A 20,185-nucleotide genomic window follows, 5' to 3' on the forward strand; every position below is an offset into this window, starting at 1 on the left:
TATAGATGTCAAAACAAATATCATTATTATTACATACTTTTTTAATTATTTATATATTTATTAATATAATAACATTGGTGGTGGATGCCACTACAATAAAGGGCCCGGCTGGTATTACATTTGGAGGAGCATCTGGTGATGGAAAGTCTGGAGATGTCAAAAAGTACGAGAATGATCCATCATTCAAATCCACCAGGAGCAAGAAAAGATATGATTGGTGGAGTTATATCCGTCTAAATGTAGAAGATACCAAGTATAATTATAAAGGATATTCCGACTTCCATCCAAGAGTTGATGAGTTTACAACCTTAAGGATACCAATGTGTAAGTGATCAATCAATCAATCAAACAATTTAATCACACCTCATTCACTCGTCAATCAATCAAACTTTAATAGCCAACAATTCTATATTATTCAATCCAAATGCTTTGGTTTCATTCGAGTTTAATGCCAAGGTTGATGTTACAACAACTGTATATACTGAGTATGATTGTCCGGGTGTTTCTCCAACAACTGCTCCTCCAACACCAACTACCGCGCCAAAGTCTACAACTACATTCAAATCAACTGCCGAGGTATCTGCGGATACTCCACCAACCAAGCCAAATCCACCAGAGGGATCATGTAAAGATGGTGCCACAAAGTATACTGTAGCATCAACTTTGACAACACCTACCAACATTGTGCTGCCACCAAAGAGATTCTTTGAGGAGGTGTCCAAAGAGGAGTCATACACAGTTCTATCGTCGACAATCGTGTTGACAATGGAAAAAGGAGTATTGAAGAAGGCCGAATGGGATGGTGATCGCAATCCAGATGTTTGTAAATACTGTGGCGGTGATCTGATGACACCAACCGTCGGATACAAATGTGTGATGAACCAGTGCGCCGTGGCAAGCAGGTCGACCAACTGTAGAGAAGGTGCAGGTTGTTCTCTCAAGGTGTTTGTAGCATGGCAAGGTACTGATGCCGATGATCGACCATTGATCAGCATCAACAAGGCGCCATCCAACTTTGTCAAGTACTCCTTCACTCCCATCTCGCAAATTGGACTTGGTCTCATCTCTGATTTCCTGGATCGCATCGTTGGCAACACAAACAATCCTAACACTGCATAAACTATCTTTGTTAATATATACATAGAGAGGGTAAGGATAGGGTATGGTAGGGTATTTAAAGGTAGTGTGCCAAACAAGGGCTTATCTGTGTCGATGGAAAGGTGATGGAAAACAAACGAGTATGGGAAGGTCTAAGATTAGACAAGTGATGGGAAGAATGAGTGACGAAGGGAAAAATGAAGATGAAAATGAGAGTAGATGTAAATATAAGTTACACTGTTCTTGATGGTGGGATGATGATGATAAATGATAAATGTTCTCCTCCACATGAACCAATACCCCCCTCCGCTATGAGAGAACAGATCCATACGGACCCGAGTACAGGCACACCACCTGTGCAATTGGTGTAGGTCCCATGAAGATTTTTACCACGACGGTAGGAGGCTCACAACGAGTACTTGAGCCTAGCTAGTTGGGACCTACACCAATTGTCATTACCACATTGTGTTGCGCCTTCTGGGTCTAAGTATTATTTATGATGAATAGAAGTGTGGCAATGATGTTTGTTTGGATGGAAAACAAGATGGTTGGGAGAGGTAGACATATGATCAAGGTTTGATGGATGGATATGTCCATGATGATAAAGTCTGGTAGTTGGTGGTGGGATGTTGTTCAACGACATAGCAAAGACATGATTTGTGATGGATGGATATTAACATGATGATAGATAGAAGTTCCAATTTGAAGATAGGCCGAATGGGATGATCGTAATCCAGATGTAATTAAATAAATATGGCGGGGTGATCATTAAGAGTATGGAAAATGGTGGATGGAAAGAAACGTGTTTGGGAAGATGAAAGTTATATGAAATGTGATCGATTGGGATAGGTAGATTAGACAAGTGATGATAGATAGATAGAAGTTCCAACGCGAAATGGGTGGTGTTGATAAACACCTTTTGAGTGATAACCTTCATGGAACACTCAACAGATCATGACAATCTTGATGGTAGGGCTTTAAGCACGCTCTCCACGGATTCTCTTGGCCAACTGGACGTCCTTGACCATGATCGTGACACGCTTGGCATGGATGGCACACAAGTTGGTGTCCTCAAACAGACCAACGAGGTAAGCCTCAGAAGCCTCCTGGAGGGCAGCAATGGCGGAAGCCTGGAAACGGAGATCAGTCTTGAACTCCTGGGCAATCTCACGAACCAGACGCTGGAAGGGGAGCTTCTTGATCAAGAGCTCAGAGGTCTTCTGGTAACGACGGATCTCACGGAGAGCGACGGTACCTGGCTTGAATCTGTGGGTCTTCTTCAAACCAGAGGTGGAGGGGTACTTGGAGGCGGACTTCTGAGCCAAGTGCTTGCGGGGGACCTTGGCACCGGTGGATTTACGAGCGGTTTGCTTAGTTCTGGCCATTGTTACTTTGATAAGGGTAGAGATTGGGGGATGATAGATTGATAGGAAGTTGATAAACTTGTTGTTGTATGGAGGTAGTGAAGATGTATCACTGTTTGGGTTTTGGTTTGATAATATGAATTGTACATCAACGCGTTGATGCTCTTAAATAGTACCACACAATCACTAAAGTGAACTTGATCAGTGTGTTCAAGCGCCAATTTGTAAATTTGAAATCAAAGTTGATAAATCCGTCTGATCACTATTTTTGTGTGGTCATCAGTTTTTCAAATGATTGTTTTTCAAAAAGATGACAGTTACTCTCAACAGAATCATTCTAGGCTTATTCAAATTCAAACTACATCATAACAGACACACAACACTTTCAAACAATCGAACTTCACATAAATTGATTGATTGGAATATCCAAAACTTCCCTGGGCTTCTGACTTGGATACCAAACTACACCAGTTATTATTCCTTTGATTAATAGTTATAAATCATTGACCTCATTCAAATTCAAATATACATTATCTGTATCTTTGACACATGATAATGTCGTCATGTCAAGGATCGCGACACACACAAAGAATAATACTTCTTAAGATTATTCTTTATCTCTTACTATCCAACAAACAATCATTTAGAAGGTACTCTCGGTCTAAGGCTAAAGTGCCGAGATTCAACTAAGACATGTGTGTTTAGTTTTGTTTGTTGTGTTTCTTTGTTTGTGGAGCGTGTCTCTGTGTGTGTTGTGGGGGGTTGGTCGTCAAGTTTGTTTGCCGAATACGATCGAATATCAGTGTGTGCTGCAAACAAATCGGGTCAATTTGATGGAAATTTTACGCCTAGAGGTGTCTCTTTTTCAACCTTAAGATGATTCTACCTAAACTAGAAGTAAAGTAGTTGGTTACTTTACGATAACACTCAAACAAACAAAATAATCAATCATACATACATACATACACAGACATAATCAATCAATAATGATGAATCTAAAGTATGTTTCAACTTTGGTTCTGATCGTTTTGGCCTTGTCCACTATGATTGCCACGGCCAAGAACAATGAGCTCACACCAATGAGCATCAAGTTGGCACTCACTCAGGATGTCACTCAAATGCGTATTACATGGAATACAAGGGCTCATGGATCTAGCCCATTGGTGCTCTACGATACACAGCCATTCAATACATCCAACTTTGTCCGTCTGCCACAGTTGGAGGCCAACACCGAGCACATCTACCAGGCGTTGGGCGGAGGCTGGAACGAGTACGTCAACACCGCCCTCCTCACCGGGCTGACCGCCTCTACCACCTATTACTACTCGGTCGGTGAGAAGGATGAGCTGTTCTTTAGCGACGTCTTCAACTTCACCACCGCCGCCACCGACTTTAACGCCGACGTCACACCATTCTCCATCGTTGTCTATGGTGACATGGGTATCTGGGGCGGCAGCCAACAAAACATCCAGCGTATCACCGAGAGAGTGGATGACTTCTCATTCGCATTCCATCTTGGAGACATTGTAAGTACTTATGTTTGATTGATTGATTGAGTGAGTGAGTGGAGTAGAGTGGAAGTACTGACTTGGACTGCACCAACAATAGGCCTACGCTGACTTGACAAGTGGATCCAAGGACCTTGGAAATGAGACAGTCTGGAATGAGTTCCTCGACATGGTCAACCCAATCACATCTCACATCCCATACATGTAAGTCATCCTCGCCAGTCCAGTCTGTCGCCACACTCACTCACACATGTGTCCATCAATCCAATCAATCAATCAATAGGGTGTGCCCAGGCAACCATGACATCTTCCTCGTGGACTTTGATATCTATCGCCACACTTTCCAGATGCCATGCCCAGTCAGCGATGCATGGTACTCATTCGACTATAATGGAATCCATTTCCTGTCGTATTCCACTGAGCATTTGGTCACCGACCTGTCGCCACAGCACAACTGGATCGAGAACGACCTTAAGAACTACCGTAAAAAGAATCCAGATGGATGGGTTGTAGTCATTGGCCATCGTCCATTCTACTGCAGCACTGTCTGGGATTACTGCAACAAGGATACTTACAAGGGTATGTCAATGATGTATGAGTTCTCGCGAGTGCGCGTGTACCATGACTAACACAACATAACACAACATAACACAACATAGATATGTTGAGAGATAGCTTGGAGCATGTGTTCTACATGTATAATGTAGACTTGTACATCACTGGCCATGCTCATGCTTATGAGCGCACACTGCCAATGCTCAAGGGCAAGGCTGAGTATGGCACTTATGATGCGCCAAGGGCCACCGTACACATGGTCATTGGAACAGGAGGTAACCAGGAGGGACCTGATGGAGGCTGGGACGAGCCAGCGCCCGCATGGTCCGTCGGTGAGCGTCTCCTCGACACTGGCTACGGTATCTTTGACTTTACCAACAGCACTCATCTCCATTACAGCTTTGTCAATGCCACTACCAACGAAGTTCGCGATGAATTCTGGTTGACCAAGGGTAACTGGATGTAATAGAGTTGAAGTTATAAACATACACAATGCTAGTGTAAATGAATGAAAAAAAGTTGATTCGAATCACTCAATCATTCATTCACTCATTCGATCAATTTGAAATCATTGTATTTATGGGATTGGTTCTCAACTTTTTCAACCCCACGCCAAACAGTGTTCGTTTTTCCAAGATTTGAACAACTTGTTGCAATTCGCGAAGTTTATTGTTCACTTGACCAACACTCATTCATACAGATAATATATTTATTTATACATTAATAGAGAATGAGGTTACCTAAACCAAAGACAGGATTTAGTGGTGGTGGTAGTGCACCGAGATCACCGAGTAAAGAGATTAGTAGGAATGTGTGGAGGAGGAGTTTAGCTTTGAAGAATCAACTTAGACAACCTCATGACGAGCAGGTTAAGATGCATGATAATGAAGAGTACGATAATGACTTTATTGACTTTGCTTGTGGCAGTGACAATGGTGCAAGCAGTAGTAGTAGCAGCAATAATACAAAGATGAAGGAGAAGCAGAAGGACAAGAAGAGAAAGAGAAAAGAGAAAGAGGTGGAGGAGCAGGTGGTGGCCAACAAGAAGGAGGATGAACAAGTTGACATTGAAAACCACAAAGAGTCAGAGGATAAGAGCAAGAAAAAGAAGAAGAAGAGCAAGAAGGATGACAACAAACAAGATGAAGTGGTAGAGACTGCAGCTGACAAAGAAGAGAATGACAGGACAGTGGAGCAAGAAGACAAAATGGAGAAAAAGAAGAAGAACAAGAAAGACAAGAAGGTCGAGGTGGTGACTGAGGACAAGCCATGCGAGGAACAAGATGATAAGAAAGAGAAGAAGAAAAAGAAGAACAAGGAGGTGGAAGATAAGGTGGAGGAGCCAATAATACAAACACATGAGGATAAGGATGAGGACAAGGAAAGAGAGGAGAGGAGGAGGAAGAGGAGAGAGGGAAAGAAGAAAGTAGATACACAACTAGTCAACCACGTCGATAATGACGAGGATATTCAGCCAACCGAGGCAACAACAACAACCAGCACAAAGAGCAGCAAGAAGAAAGATAAGAGTCGCCAAGTGGAGGAGGAGACGAGCAAGGGCGAGGGCGAGGGCGAGGAGAAATCCAGCAAACGACGAAACAGTGACAAGAAGACCACACAAGAGGCGGAGGCAGAGGTGGAGGTGGAGGAGTCAAAGCCCGACAAGAAAAAGAACAAGAAGAAGAAGAAGAAGAAGGATAGGGAGCAGGAGAGGAATGATAGGGATGATGAACTTCAGTCGTCATYCCAGTCAAGTGGACAGCAACAGAACTACGGATGATGAGTCCGTTGACGTTGTTGGAGGTGAAATAAGCAAGAACAGCAACAAGCGCCATAAACCAAAGAATGGCATCAGCCACGATGACCACCAACCATTCACTTCCACAACTTCCACCACAACTACAACATCAACAAATAAATAAAAATAACAATAATAGAAATTATAATAATAACTCCAACAACAACAACAACAACAACAATAATAATAATAATAATAATAACAATAATATAATAATTGGCCAGCGGAATAAATCCAAGAATAGTGATACCAACAACAACATGAATAATAATAGTAATAATAATAACAAAGACAATGACAATGACAACAAGAAGAATAAGAATTATAACAAGAATTATAAAGTAAAGGACACTACTACTGGAATAGTTCCAGCCACACCCCCAACACAAGCCCAAGCCCCAGAGGAACCAAAGGAGTGCATCATCTGTGTGGACAAGATGACAGCCGAGTCCACTGTTGATGGATGCCAACACAGTTTCTGCTTCGAATGTATATTAGAGTGGAGTAAGCAGACCAACACATGTCCACTCTGCAAGACACGTTTCAAAGTGATCAAGGTAGGTACTATTCCACCCACCCCCACACACCCCACACTGATTGATTGATTGATCGATCGACTCACTCACACCCATACCATCATATCTAGAGGGTCAACGTAGAGAAGGGAAAGAAGAACATTGTGAGGGTCAAGAATAAGGAACAGAAGGCAGAGTATACTGCTGAGGAGATTGCTGCATTGGTTGGAGATGATTATGATGATGAGGATGATGAGGATGACGAAGATTATATCCCATCGGATGACTCGATACATGAGTTCATCACTGATGCCGAGGAAGAGGAGGAGGCAGGCTTCAGACTCGCAGACTTCTTCCCCAGCATGCATCGTCGACGTGTTGGACGGTTGGTCCAGGCACGTGTTGGCAACAACAACAATAACCCAATCAACCTGGAGGAGGACCCCGTAGTTCATGTCATCCACGACAACAACGACAGTCACATGGTCATCGACAGTGATGACGAGCACCACGCCATGGACCTGGACGAAGATGACGATGACGACGAAGATTATGACGAAGACCTGGACGAGTACGAAGAGGAGGCCATTGAGGACAGCGCATCAGAGTCCGAGTTGGAGCGTCATCTTGAACCTGATCCCAGTGGTGACTGTGGTGGATGTGGAGACTGTGACCTATGTCTTGAAGGCGATGACCTTGATGACGAGGCTGTAATGGACAGAGATAGCAGCGAGGAAGAGTCAGATGAGGAGTTGGAAGATGAGTCTGAGGATGAAGATGATGATGCTGTGGTCGAAGTCCCCCCAGCAAGAACCAGATCAATGACACGCCAACAACAACAACAGCAACAGTTAGAACAACGACGTCAAGAGAGCTTTAGCCGACTCAGAAGGAGAACTTCGCCATCATCAGATGTATCAACTTCACCAACCATCTCATTGGACTCTGACGACGATAATAATGTCGACGTCGATGATGTCGCTGATGTCGCTGATGTCGACGATGATGATGTGATGGTAGTTGATGAGATACCAACTCCACCACCCACACGACGACTTAGGAAGCGTGTCGTCAAAGTTGATAACGAGGTCGAGTCTGAGGACATTGACTTTGAATAAACATCATCATCATTGTTCCATATCATAACCTATCCTATGCTTTACAACAACGACATCCCTTTATTGCCTGTCTTTGATTACCCTTTTTGTTACATTATTGATTGGTTGATTAGAGTTGATTGAGTGATTGAGTGATTGGATGGTTGGGTGATTGGGTGATCGCTAAAGGCGTGGACATCAGTCTTGAATGAATGTATGAATGAATGATAGAGTTCGCTATAAATGTTGAATGAATGATCGATCATGATGATGGACATTCATTATGGTAGGTTGTCCAAGAAGTCCATTCGGTGCAATATGATAGACTTGCTTGGCTCCATTAGCTCACCAGAGAGGAAGACCTCATCTAGTATGGCGTAGACCTTGTAGAAGTTGAACACTAGATCCAACTCACATACATTGCCAAAGTATGCATCCAACACCTCTACAAACAAGTGAATAGCCTCCAGACAGAACAGTTCATTATCCGTCGGGTCGACACACATACAAAAGAATAGACCAGCGTATCTCCTATATATGATCCTATGTGTTCTGAACTGTTTGTTTGATTGATTGATCGCGTATGATTGATTGATTGATTAGTTTGATGCGTCTCACTTGTGATGTATCACCAGGTGTACATACTTCAACAAAGTTTGTAAACTTTGTCTCTCTAGAATTGACTATCTTGTGTATCTCTGTGGACAGCTTTCTCTTCTCGACATCATCGTAAGGTGTGTACCACTTTGCCAGTCTAGTCTTACCCTGTCTATTCTGAATCAATATATAATGTATCTGTATTTACATATGGTTAGTAACATTATCATCAATACCTATTCAATCAATCAATCAATCATACCATTGTTATGTAAGTAAGTATATATAATATATAGTTTAGTCTAAAGAATAAGTCAATGCAGTAGTGAATGAAGAGATGAATAATTTGGGTTGGTTGTGGAAGTGAGAGAAGAAAGTGTGGTGTTTTGAGCTTCATTGATCAATTTGAACAAGATTTCATTTAAGTTGATTTGAAGTGTGTTTGACCTCTGATCTTCATTCAATCATTCATTCCTTGTCTTGTGTATTAGTAGTAGTAAATAGATAATATAATTTTTATATATTAACATACAAAGTGTGTATGTTTGTTGTACCATATAAATCAATCAATCGATCAAACAATCAATCAATTAATAATAAAAAATAAGAGTAGTAGAAATAAAGAATGAGTGAGACAACAGATCCAACTTCACCAACATCATCGACTACTGCGACGACGACAACAAAGACGACAACTACGACAGTAACAAGTCCTGTGGCAACATCTGCTTCAACAGGATGTGCTGCACAACCAAAGACTATATTCTTTGCCGTGAAGGATAGAGTGAAGAAGGCAACGTTCAATGGTTCGACAATGGATGATCTCAAGAGACTGTTCATTCAAAAGTATCCAGAGTTTCCAAATGATGTAGAGTGTCCCATCTACGCACTCGACAAGAACACTGGCAATGAGACACCCTTCACAGACATTGATGAACTCAAAGAGTTCCAACTACTAGTTGTCAAGCATGAACTAGGTATGTTTGTTGACGACATCTCACTCATTCATTCTCATTCAATCACTCACTCACATCCTAACAATCATACAACATCAGAGGACGAAGGAAAGAAGAGGTCGACGGGATACACTGGCTTGGACAAGGAGAAGATTGTTATTGTTATGGTGGGTCTGCCTGCTCGAGGCAAGACTTATGTGGCCAGGAAGATATGTAGGATGCTCAACTGGATGCTGGTGCCGGCAAAGGTGTTCAACGTCGGTGAATACCGTCGTAATAGGATCGGCGCAGGCCAGTCACATGACTTCTTTGACCCGTCCAATCCCGATGGAATCAAGGCTCGTCTTCATATGGCCGTCGCCGCACTGGACGACATGATCTCCTGGATGCACAATGGTGGCCGTGTGGGCATCTACGACGCCACCAACAGCACACGCGAGCGTCGACAGCTCGTACTCAACAGATGTACCAGGGAGAGCATGAACGTCATCTTTATCGAGTCAATATGCAATGATACCGATGTTATCGAAGCAAACATCGTTGAGACCAAGTTACTATCCCCAGAGTAAGTATAGTCGATTGATTGAGTGAGTGATGGAGCGAGTGACTAACACTGTACTGTTCGTAGTTACGTTGGAATCGACTCATCCAAGGCTGTTCAGGACTTCCGCGACAGGATAGGCCACTATGGAAAGGTATACGAGACAGTGGAGGGACCCGACCTGCGATATATTAAGCTGTTTGATGTTGGAAAGAAGATAGAGGTCAACAACATCACTGGTATGTGGTGGTTGCTAATGGATGTGAGAGGTATCCACACGCGTACTTACACTCATTCATTCAATCATATAACATCATAGGTTACATACCAAGTAGAATAGTGTTCTTCTTGATGAACCTACACATCCATCCACGACCAATATGGCTGACGAGACATGGTGAGAGTGAGTTTAATGCCGCTGGAAAGATTGGTGGTGACTCGGACTTGACGGACCGCGGCGATAACTATGCTCATCAGCTGGCGGTGTGGATCTCGGACTGGTGCGCCAAGGTGCGCTCCAATGGCTACGACGGCGAGGTCATTGTGTGGACCTCAAGCTTGAAGCGCGCCATCCGCACGGCGCAGTACATCTCGCAGCCCAAGGTGGTGATGCGCGCACTCGATGAAATCGACGCCGGTGTGTGCGACGGTATGACCTACGAGGAGATACAGGAGAAGATGCCAGACGAGCGTGCTGCTCGCGACTCTGACAAGCTGCAGTATAGATACCCGCGTGGCGAGAGCTATGAGGACGTCATTCAGAGACTGGAGCCACTGCTTCTGGAGCTGGAGAGGACAAAGCTGCCCGTCCTTATCGTCAGCCATCAAGCCACACTACGCTGTTTGTATTCATATCTCAAGGGTCGCGTCAAGGAGGAGTGTCCCTTCCTGAACATCCCACTACACACCCTCATCCAACTCACGCCAAAGGCCTATGGATGTGAAGAGAAAACATTCAAGTTATGTTGATTGATACCTCCGCACAGTGGAAAACAATCATTCAATCAATACAAGACTCTCTCTTCTCTTTAACTATGCCCAGGGATAAGTTTCCGGAAATTCCGGATATTAAAGATCGTGGTCCATCACTCGTCAATTCATAAATCTTGATCAAGTATCCCACTCCCACACATGGTGATTGATCGATATCCACTCATTTGTTTATAACTCTCACTTACCTCTAATCACAAATATACACACAACACTTGGAAACAAACAAACAAGATGACATCATTGGACTCCTTACCATACACTATATTACAATATATCGTAGAGTTGTTGGATGATAATTCTGATCGTATTGTAGTCACTCTACTTTGTAAACAGTTATTCGATCGTAGACTACATTATCTTCACTTTGTAGTATCTAATATAGGTCCACCCAACGAATGGCCTCACTCCAACATTCAATACTTAAAGTCTTACAAAGAGATCATTGACAATGACATGAACAAAGCATTCGAACCTGCAGCCATTGAGCCGCCAGTGACAGACCTGTTTATCAGTCTAGACCACCTTAACCCTGCACATGAACTACGCGCCGATCACTTCCCAGACACTCTTACATCATTGTATTTACATGGAAGCTTCAATCAACCTCTAAATAATATATTGCCTGTTGGATTGAAGCATTTGATGCTCTATGGCGAATGGAATCAACCAATCAATTGGAATGCCTTCCCGCCAGCACTTGAAACAATCAAGCTTGGAGACCAATACAGACAACCTCTTGGAATCCTTCCAAACACTGTCAGGTATCTGTCACTTGGGTCGAACTATGATCATTTGATCAGTGGTCCATCATTACATCGACTCGATGTCTCAAGTCCTACACCTCGCTTCGACATTGCTGTGCCATTCACTCATCTCAGGTCATTGAACACGGAACCACTTCTCTCAGACATGATCGCCAACATCACGTCTCAGATGTTCCCAGCGTTGGTCGAACTATCCATTCAACAAGTCGCTGATCTGCCACCTATTCTCAATCTCATGAAGTTGCCAGTCACTCTGCGGTCTCTGGCCATACCGATACAAGGTCGCTGTCTCATGCCCGATGGTTTGGAGGAGGCTAACTTGACATTCTCACCAATCAACGTGTTTGGACAACTCAAGCTGAATGGATTGCTGCCACCAACAGTGACCAAACTCACACTGAACACTTGCTCTCACTCATTGCGCTCCGGTGATATTCCAGCATCTGTAACATCACTCAAACTATGGGACTATCCTCATCATTTGGACTTTGACATCCTGCCCAACCCCGGGCGATTGCACACTCTTGACCTGTCGTTCAATCAATCAGTGTTGAATGACTTCTCAGTGAGATCATGGAGTCTAAAGCATCTGCCCAAATCAGTTAACAAACTACGTCTGGCCAGTGGAAGACAATCATTCAATCTACATCGTATATCTGGCAGGATGTTCCTTCATGTATCCGATGACCTACAACGTTCTGGCTTTATAAAGATGAATACGGCGCTCTCAATGTTTGAGCCCAAAGATGACAAAGATGGTATATCATCAGAAGGCAAGAAGAAGTCATCCCCCTCGGGCACGACCAAGACATCATCACGCTGTCTACTCATGTAGTCATTCAAGGACCCTTCAAAGGCTGAACTTCCCTTCAAAATCAAGTCTTTTTTTTTTCATGCACGAACAAAGCGAGTCCTCGTGTGCTCGAAAGGAATGCAAGGACCTTCACTCATTCATTATCCTTCACACCCAACAGGTATGTACACATAATCAATCATTTAACTTCTATCATTATCTCTATTATTATCTTTTTTACTATTGTGATGAGATTTTTTCATCTCACAGACTAGAGTCTCTGAAAATTCACGTTGATTAAATGAAAACACTCTGACGAATATATTTATATATATCTATTATCTATATATCTATCTCTATACCAATCATATTTCAATCATACTTCAACTCTCACCCAAACAAATACTAACCCTTCATCCTTCTTATTTACTTGTTTCAAAGTAGCCCTTGCACTACAAGTATCGTATCTTTTCACAACCAGTCCTTCCTATTGTCTTTTAAATGGTAAGCACTTCATCCAATCAATCACTCACTCGCCATCTATATTGATGATATATGGGATTTGTTATGATGAAAATAATTACCGCCTGAGTCAACTGTAGCAGGTTGATAAAATGAGTGAAAATTCAGGCTGAATTAATCTCTGATTATAAATCCCATTGTCATCATCAACTATCAATCAATCAATCAATCAACCATCACCAACACTCTATGTTCATATCAAGTTTACTAATCCCTATTCCTTCTTCATCTTACAGTGTTTGTATTTCATATCATGTATCTATCAATAAACGAAAATATTTATAACAATATCACTCAGAAAATCTCTACCTCTCTTCTCCAGTCTTGCTTGATCTAATAATAGAAGTACTAATACTACTACTACCTTTGAGACAACAAAGTTATTGGCGCTCAAACAGATAGATAGGTATTGATCGTGATAATAACTATCAAGATCAATGGCCTTCCTGGGACATCTGAGGCCTCGATAAATAACGAACGAAAAACATTAAGTTGTGATGTTTGCTGCCCATTGTTTGAATGCAAAGAGGGGGGTGACAGGTCTCCAAAGATGAGGTCCAGGGACAAGTCATGACCGCCTACCTTGCAGACACTCCACACACAGTTACAACCTATTATTATCATCATCATTGATTGAGTAGTACCTTATCTACAACAACAACTACAACAACTTGTTATTACAATGTACTTGTAATAATCAAACATATTCTTACATCAACATTATCAATTTCAATATCATATATAATACAATGGATGATGGGCCACTTGGAGAGGATCACCATCATGGCGACAACAACAACAACGACGAAGGCCAACATCATCATAATCATCAACACAATCATCATAATCATGATAATGGATGCCACAATGTGGATGATGCCGCAGTGGAACAGGGCGATTTGACCTCGGAAACAGTCAGTATCAGTCTGGAAAGTTTGATAAGGGATGTCCACCAACCTTCAGAGTTGGAGGGCAAGCGTAATAAGTCAGCATTGGAGTTCACAATGGGTTATGGACAGGATGAGATTGAAATCGATTCCAGCCAGCCGTGGAACAATCGTGATCTTTCAAACAGCGCCACTTCACATGTCAATCTACAACTTTCCAACTTTAGCGATGATGATCAAGATAGCAGCGACGATGAATATGACAGTCTTGAAGTGTCAATGGATCGCGGAGACAGAGACCTGCGGCGACCCACCTCTGCCGCCAACACCAACTCCACACGCGCAACTGAGCTTGGCCAGAGATTGAAGTCATACGACTGCGCCATGCCATATCTTCGCCTGCTACGGGATAATCGAGCGTATAGATACTACTTTTTTTCATCACTCATATCGATGATGGGCGACTGGTTCAACGAGCTGGCTTGTCTGACATTGCTGCATAGGTTTGGCGCCAGTGGCTTGATGGTCAGTCTGTACTTGATATTGCGCGAGTGCCCGCCCTTCCTGTTCCAACCACTCACTGGCGTGGTGTCTGATCGATTCGATCGTCGACATATCATGATCGCCACAGACCTGCTGCGCACACTGATCGTGCCCTTGTTCCTGTTTGTTCGATCGCCCGACTCATTATGGCTGCTCTACTTGCTCGCATTTCTACAGTTTACAATTGGCGCATTCTTCATGCCGGCCAAATCGGCATTGTTGCCTTCGCTTGTCAAGAAGGATGACCTGATCACGGCCAATGCCACCGAGCAGACATCATACTCATCGATGATGTTGTTTGGCGCATCACTTGGTGGCTCTGTCAGCTACATTCTCGGCACCAATGCCAACTATCTCATCGACAGCATGACCTACATTGGCTCAGCAATCTGTGTATTCATTCTCATCAAGATTGGCAATAGTCCATTAGGCTATCAAGGTAGCAACGTACAAGGACACGCACCACTTCACTCTCTAGAGGACAATGAGTACTTGGAGGAAGTGGACCTCGATGCTGAGGCCGAGGCTGAGGCGGATAATGGACCCAAGGCAATCATCCTAACCGAAACAAATAGGTCCATTCAAACAACAAAACAACAACAAAATGGACAACGGACGACACATAAGGTGTGGAGCAGTATCAAAGAGTACATGGGATTATACCGCCAAGGTCTTAAATTCCTTGGAGATAATCATTATATTTTATTGATTGCATTGACCAAGTCATGTGGCGCAATGGTCTGGTCAGGCATCGACACTGTACTCATTCGATTCGCTCAGGTCAATTTTAAAATGGGCGATGATGGATCACTCAGCCTTGGCATCATCCTAGCATGTGGAGGACTCGGAGTACTCCTTGTACCCTTTGTCTTTGCTCGAATTGTCAAAGACACTCCAGAGAATCACATCAACATCCTACGTTATGGATATGTATTTATCATACTCCAACTCAATTAATCAATCAAATATGGGTCACACATTCACTAACACTCGATCAATCATACTTTTATAGTTTATGAATTGCTTTGGAACATTCTGGCTGGCATTCACATCGACCAACTTCCCATTGTTCTTGATATCCAATGTGGTGAGATCATCTTCAACTTGTGTACTTTGGTTGTATTCTTCATCGATTTTGCAACAGAGAGTGCCGGATCATGTTAGGGGTCGAGTCTTCTCGTTTGAATTTGGTATTCTACAAGTTGTTGCAGTGTTTGCTCGATTGGCCACTGGATTCATGTTGGACGTTGCACAATACTCCCCAACAAAGATCACCTACATCTATGGAGGCATAGGTGCAGTTATCTTTATACTCTGGAATCTAATTATTACAAAGTATAAACATGTGGCGGCAACGATGTCGACACATTAGTATGTAAATGGATCACATTGAAGAATTATTATTACAACTGTCATCACCGTGGCCATTGATTGGTTTATTGATCTTTGCGAAGCGCGTTGAGGAAATACCGGACGAGATGGAGTTGTCCAAATTGGATTGAAAGATGCAATGCTGGCAATAACATGTTGGTCAGATCGAATGTTTCGAATGTTCGAATGAGGCATTTGTGATAGTTGTGGCGAATGACTATGGACAAGAAATTTTTCATCTTGATGGCTAGTCGTTCGTTGATCTGTAGGCGCTGAACCTTCATCTGAACAAGTATATCCAGAACCTGAACGAGGGTGTGCGGATCACGATCGCATCCATTGGTCAGATACATCAAGCGTTGAATGTCCATGCGTTCAAAGTCGCTCGGGAAATGCGAGACCAGGAATTGGAATACTTGGGGATACTTGACAGAACCTGCAAAGGCCCAATCGCTGCACTGCAATACAGTTGGATTGCGGCAGAGACAGTGCACCACTTCGATGTGTCCTCCTTTTGCTGCCTCCTCCAAGGGCTTGACTCCAAACGGCTCCGTTCGATGAGATGAAAGAAATCTGATCGTGTCCAACAGACCTTCTTTGGCGGCAGCTTCCATAGTTTTGGCGATATCAGATCGAGTGTTGGTAAAGTGGAGATGCTGGACAATGGACAGGTGTCTCCTTCCACTGTACACCAGGAGGTCGGTTGAGTAGTTGCGAGTGTTGTTCTGAAGAAGGAATGATAGAGCCTCGACGCTTCCCTCCTCTGCTGAACCGATCATGGCAGCGGCGGAGAACAACCAAGCAGTTGGATACTTGGAAATAATCAGCATGGCCAGGTCGAAGTTCTTCTCTATCGATAACGTGGTCAAGAGGTGGACAGGTGGACCAATTGGTGGGCTGACGTGGTCCCTTGCTTGTATACTGGCTTGAAGACGTAGGTGTCGCTGACAAGCCACTGTTTGAGGAGATCAAGATGGTTGGTCATGCCGTACGATATGAGGGACAGGTCGGTGAGATCGAGCGGTTGCGGAATATGATTGAGCACCTGTTGACCAACTTGGACACTGGCTGTAAAGGCGAGACGGAGCATTTGATAATCTATAACCACATCTGGATGTCGTGCCAGATATCCAGCAACAAATGATGGAGTGATTGAGGAGTTGGGCAAGTTGGCCTTGAGACACTCCAGGAGTAAATCAGTATAGTCGAGAGTGATGTGATGAGATTCCTTCTGGAATACAAATAGGTATTCCCGACGTGATTGCTCCAAGTGTACATCGAGGTACTCAAGTAGGAAGTAGTTGTGAGCGACTGCCAGACTCTCGAACGACCTTTGTTTGAACTTGATGTTTGGAAAGGACAAGAGTCTTTGAATGAGCGCCAACGATTGAATCGACGGAGGTATCCATTCGACAAACCCTTCGTTGTCCTCAACATTAATGTCATTGTTGTCCAGCAGCCAAGTCACAATGTCCAAAGTACTATAGTGCAAAGCGTTTTCCAGTGGCGATAATATGTTGGTCACACTGCTTGATGATGTGATCATTTGTTGCATCAGTTGAATATCGCCATTAATGCAAGCGTGCTCAAAGATGACTCCGAGAGGGATCACTTGTGCGATTTGCTTGCTTGCGATGAATGTCTGATATTTTGTGTAGGTGGACAAGGTCGCCAGTGCTGGCGCCAGCTCCTTTTTGGTAAAGAGAGAGGGACAGTGTTGATGGACCACGTCCAGAATCTCTGTATTCATGTAATGAGTCAGTGTTGCAACTAGAATTTCGATGCCATGGTCCACATCCAAGCAGCTCCAGAGCACAAATATCGACTGGACAAAGACTAGAGCATTTTCGGGCGAACCAATGGATGTGATCAGATTGGGCTGGAAGGATTTGAAGATTGGAAGGCTGGTGAACCTGAGTCGGCGAATGCTGCCAAACAACAACGTAAAGATGCTGTAGTCATCAATGTCCTGCCAATTGATCTGGTCGAGTGTGATGGGATGGATGTGGTTCTCGTGCTGGTGTCTCGAGCTTGCTTGGAGAATGAACGCCAAGAAGTCGGCATCATTGTTTTTGATCGTCGCGTTGATGTGCTCGGCAAAAAGGTGGTTGGCGTGCACCTGATCGAGTTGCACGTTGTAGTCGAACAACACCTGCAGCACCTCCCGATTCCTGTGTGATATGGCCAATGCCACCAGGCGATCGACGATATTGCCAGTGGGTTTGTTCTTTGGTCGTAGCACGTTCTCTATGCCACGAGGCACCCTCGTGTGGGAGATGAAGGGACGGCCATCTGGTCTCATGTTGTTAAGGAGGCGCTCCTCATTCTCCTCCTCTTCCCAGTCATCCTCCTCAGCGTCGACCAACGAGAGGTGCGGCTCGATTAGGTTGGTCAACTCCTTGAAGTGCTTAATGAACAGGAGCGTGCATCCATTCTCCAAGAACTGATACAGTGACTGCTGACTCTGCGAGCTGTTGGAAGATAGTACATCTGATAGATTGATTTCTAAGTAGGCATAGAAATGATGTCGTCTCTGTTGTCGAGGGTGCTGTTGAAGCTGACAATGCACCTGCTGCTCCTGTTGCTGCTGATGTCATTGTATTATCTGTTTGATTATGTGTATCCAAACAGAAAATCACCGCATAATGTGACAGCCACTTAGGTAGTCTCCATTATATATATTTATTTTGGGACCTGTAATACTCGTAATAGTCAGTCGCTTCCTCCTCCTCCTCCTCCTCTTGGTTGGACAGATCAATGACCTGTAGGCAGCCAACCTCCATCCATTAGAGGAGCATGTCAATCACCATTTGGGAGATTACACTTGACATTAATGGGAGGCCCTCAACAATACTGTTGGCATCTCTGAGCCTCATGTTCATCCTCTCAATGAGCGATTGATCATCCACATTGGATACTTGGATGTAATCAATCGGACTTCAACTTTTTGAATTTTGATTATTTTGATTTTACCCACACATCTAATCCTCCCTGGCAACGATACTTGAGCAACATCACATCACCTGTGTCTGACTCTGAGTACTCCCTTCGCATAATTTACATTAGTTTGAATATCATAAACATACACACACAACTGTAGATATTTGTAGCAGTAACTTCACCATCATATATACAATGACATACACTCCAAACTCATTCGTTGGTGTAAGTGATTAAACATCTTCAAGAATATAGACAACAGCATCATCGTCATCAATGATCACAGCCTATCAATATTTAAGATTGGATCATCAGTACTATTCATCGGTTGAAGTCATAGAATGAATAATCGAATGGAATGATTGAATGAATGAACAAAGAAACAGATGATGAGATGATGATGATGAGAGAGATCATTATTTGATTGATCAATTACTAACATAAACATAACAACTTTGACCAAATGTACATTTTAGATTCTGTACGGTGTCAGTTTCCTCACTGGTGCCTGGTACGGCGCTTCAAGAAACAGAGAACTCAAGGAGAAGCACAGAAACCTGTTGATTCACGATATTAAGCAGACTGTTAAGGACACCAGAGCAAAGGCTGCCGAGGAGTCTTTCGCTCTCGGCAAAGCCTCCGCTTTGCCCAAGTCAGAGACATTGGCTGCTGGTTTCGCCGATGAGTTTGATCAGCTCATTGCCGACACTGTCGGTGACGATTTGGTCCGCGATCTCCTTGCCTAAATAACCAACAACCAGTCAACAAACAAACACACTTGCCCATCAACAAGTACAGTACAGCATACATACATACATTACATACAACACTCACACAATACCAGAGAGAGATGTCTAATGGTCAACACAATCAAGTAGCGTCGACGCATCAAGTATCAATCATATAATATAATATTCATTCATACTCTAGAGTTAGTCATTCATTCATTCGATATCAACCTTTGTCAGCTGACACTGGTAAGCGATGTGGATTGATCACAGCAGGTTTAGTTCAGATGATAATCAAGATGCACTCAAGACGAGACAGGTGTGTGTTCAGTGAGTGATTGAGTGAGTGAGCAAGGTATATCATCAGTGTGAAGATGATTGATCAGTGTGAGTGTGTGTCGTCTTTGATCACACAGATATATCCAGTCCAATGTCAGCTGATGATTGATTGATCCTAGTTGTTGTCCTTGTTTGTTGAATATTGATAGAGTCCATAACATTCTAAACTAAACTAAACTATAATGGTAGTAACACAATCATCTACTCAATCATTAATCTTTCAATCAATACCATCGGATGTGTCACAACCATCATCAAAGGTAGTAATCAATCAAT

At 43.3% G+C, this 20,185-nt stretch overlaps 11 protein-coding genes across 11 annotated transcripts; 7 read left to right on the top strand and 4 right to left on the bottom strand.

The window, feature by feature from the left end:
* Window positions 1-138: 138 nt before the first annotated feature.
* SAMD00019534_057950 (hypothetical protein) lies at window positions 139-1,119 on the top strand (the record flags this gene model as incomplete). Its single annotated transcript, XM_012899286.1, has 3 exons — window positions 139-163; window positions 244-324; window positions 398-1,119. 3 exons carry the CDS (start codon window positions 139-141, stop codon window positions 1,117-1,119), a joined length of 828 nt encoding a protein of 275 aa, XP_012754740.1.
* Window positions 1,120-2,075: 956 nt separating this feature from the next.
* On the bottom strand, window positions 2,076-2,555 carry SAMD00019534_057960 (hypothetical protein; the record flags this gene model as incomplete). Its single annotated transcript, XM_012899287.1, has 1 exon — window positions 2,076-2,555. A coding segment is annotated over one exon (480 nt), but the record flags the coding sequence as incomplete, so codon positions are not given.
* An 884-nt stretch (window positions 2,556-3,439) lies between these two features.
* Window positions 3,440-4,985, top strand: SAMD00019534_057970 (hypothetical protein; the record flags this gene model as incomplete). Its single annotated transcript, XM_012899288.1, has 4 exons — window positions 3,440-3,988; window positions 4,071-4,174; window positions 4,254-4,562; window positions 4,640-4,985. Coding segments are annotated over 4 exons (1,308 nt in total), but the record flags the coding sequence as incomplete, so codon positions are not given.
* Window positions 4,986-5,399: 414 nt separating this feature from the next.
* SAMD00019534_057980 (hypothetical protein) lies at window positions 5,400-7,956 on the top strand (the record flags this gene model as incomplete). Its single annotated transcript, XM_012899289.1, has 3 exons — window positions 5,400-5,951; window positions 6,548-6,880; window positions 6,970-7,956. 3 exons carry the CDS (start codon window positions 5,400-5,402, stop codon window positions 7,954-7,956), a joined length of 1,872 nt encoding a protein of 623 aa, XP_012754743.1.
* Window positions 7,957-8,216: 260 nt separating this feature from the next.
* On the bottom strand, window positions 8,217-8,736 carry SAMD00019534_057990 (hypothetical protein; the record flags this gene model as incomplete). Its single annotated transcript, XM_012899290.1, has 2 exons — window positions 8,217-8,492; window positions 8,581-8,736. Coding segments are annotated over 2 exons (432 nt in total), but the record flags the coding sequence as incomplete, so codon positions are not given.
* Window positions 8,737-9,157: 421 nt separating this feature from the next.
* SAMD00019534_058000 (hypothetical protein) lies at window positions 9,158-10,998 on the top strand (the record flags this gene model as incomplete). The annotated part of the gene is made up of 4 exons (XM_012899291.1): window positions 9,158-9,509; window positions 9,588-10,053; window positions 10,117-10,268; window positions 10,349-10,998. 4 exons carry the CDS (start codon window positions 9,158-9,160, stop codon window positions 10,996-10,998), a joined length of 1,620 nt encoding a protein of 539 aa, XP_012754745.1.
* Window positions 10,999-11,475: 477 nt separating this feature from the next.
* Window positions 11,476-12,621, top strand: SAMD00019534_058010 (hypothetical protein; the record flags this gene model as incomplete). Its single annotated transcript, XM_012899292.1, has 1 exon — window positions 11,476-12,621. One exon carries the CDS (start codon window positions 11,476-11,478, stop codon window positions 12,619-12,621), a length of 1,146 nt encoding a protein of 381 aa, XP_012754746.1.
* Window positions 12,622-13,850: 1,229 nt separating this feature from the next.
* On the top strand, window positions 13,851-15,903 carry SAMD00019534_058020 (hypothetical protein; the record flags this gene model as incomplete). Its single annotated transcript, XM_012899293.1, has 2 exons — window positions 13,851-15,461; window positions 15,544-15,903. The coding sequence occupies 2 exons, from the start codon at window positions 13,851-13,853 to the stop codon at window positions 15,901-15,903; spliced, it is 1,971 nt and encodes a 656-aa protein (XP_012754747.1).
* A 64-nt stretch (window positions 15,904-15,967) lies between these two features.
* Window positions 15,968-16,732, bottom strand: SAMD00019534_058030 (hypothetical protein; the record flags this gene model as incomplete). The annotated part of the gene is made up of 1 exon (XM_012899294.1): window positions 15,968-16,732. One exon carries the CDS (start codon window positions 16,730-16,732, stop codon window positions 15,968-15,970), a length of 765 nt encoding a protein of 254 aa, XP_012754748.1.
* A 35-nt stretch (window positions 16,733-16,767) lies between these two features.
* Window positions 16,768-18,685, bottom strand: SAMD00019534_058040 (hypothetical protein; the record flags this gene model as incomplete). Its single annotated transcript, XM_012899295.1, has 2 exons — window positions 16,768-18,373; window positions 18,606-18,685. The coding sequence occupies 2 exons, from the start codon at window positions 18,683-18,685 to the stop codon at window positions 16,768-16,770; spliced, it is 1,686 nt and encodes a 561-aa protein (XP_012754749.1).
* A 352-nt stretch (window positions 18,686-19,037) lies between these two features.
* Window positions 19,038-19,588, top strand: SAMD00019534_058050 (hypothetical protein; the record flags this gene model as incomplete). Its single annotated transcript, XM_012899296.1, has 2 exons — window positions 19,038-19,067; window positions 19,319-19,588. 2 exons carry the CDS (start codon window positions 19,038-19,040, stop codon window positions 19,586-19,588), a joined length of 300 nt encoding a protein of 99 aa, XP_012754750.1.
* Between the last annotated feature and the right edge of the window lie 597 nt (window positions 19,589-20,185).

The sequence above is a fragment of the Acytostelium subglobosum genome, assembly GCF_000787575.1.
Source record: "Acytostelium subglobosum LB1 DNA, scaffold: scaffold10, whole genome shotgun sequence".
NCBI lineage: Eukaryota > Evosea > Eumycetozoa > Acytosteliales > Acytosteliaceae > Acytostelium > Acytostelium subglobosum.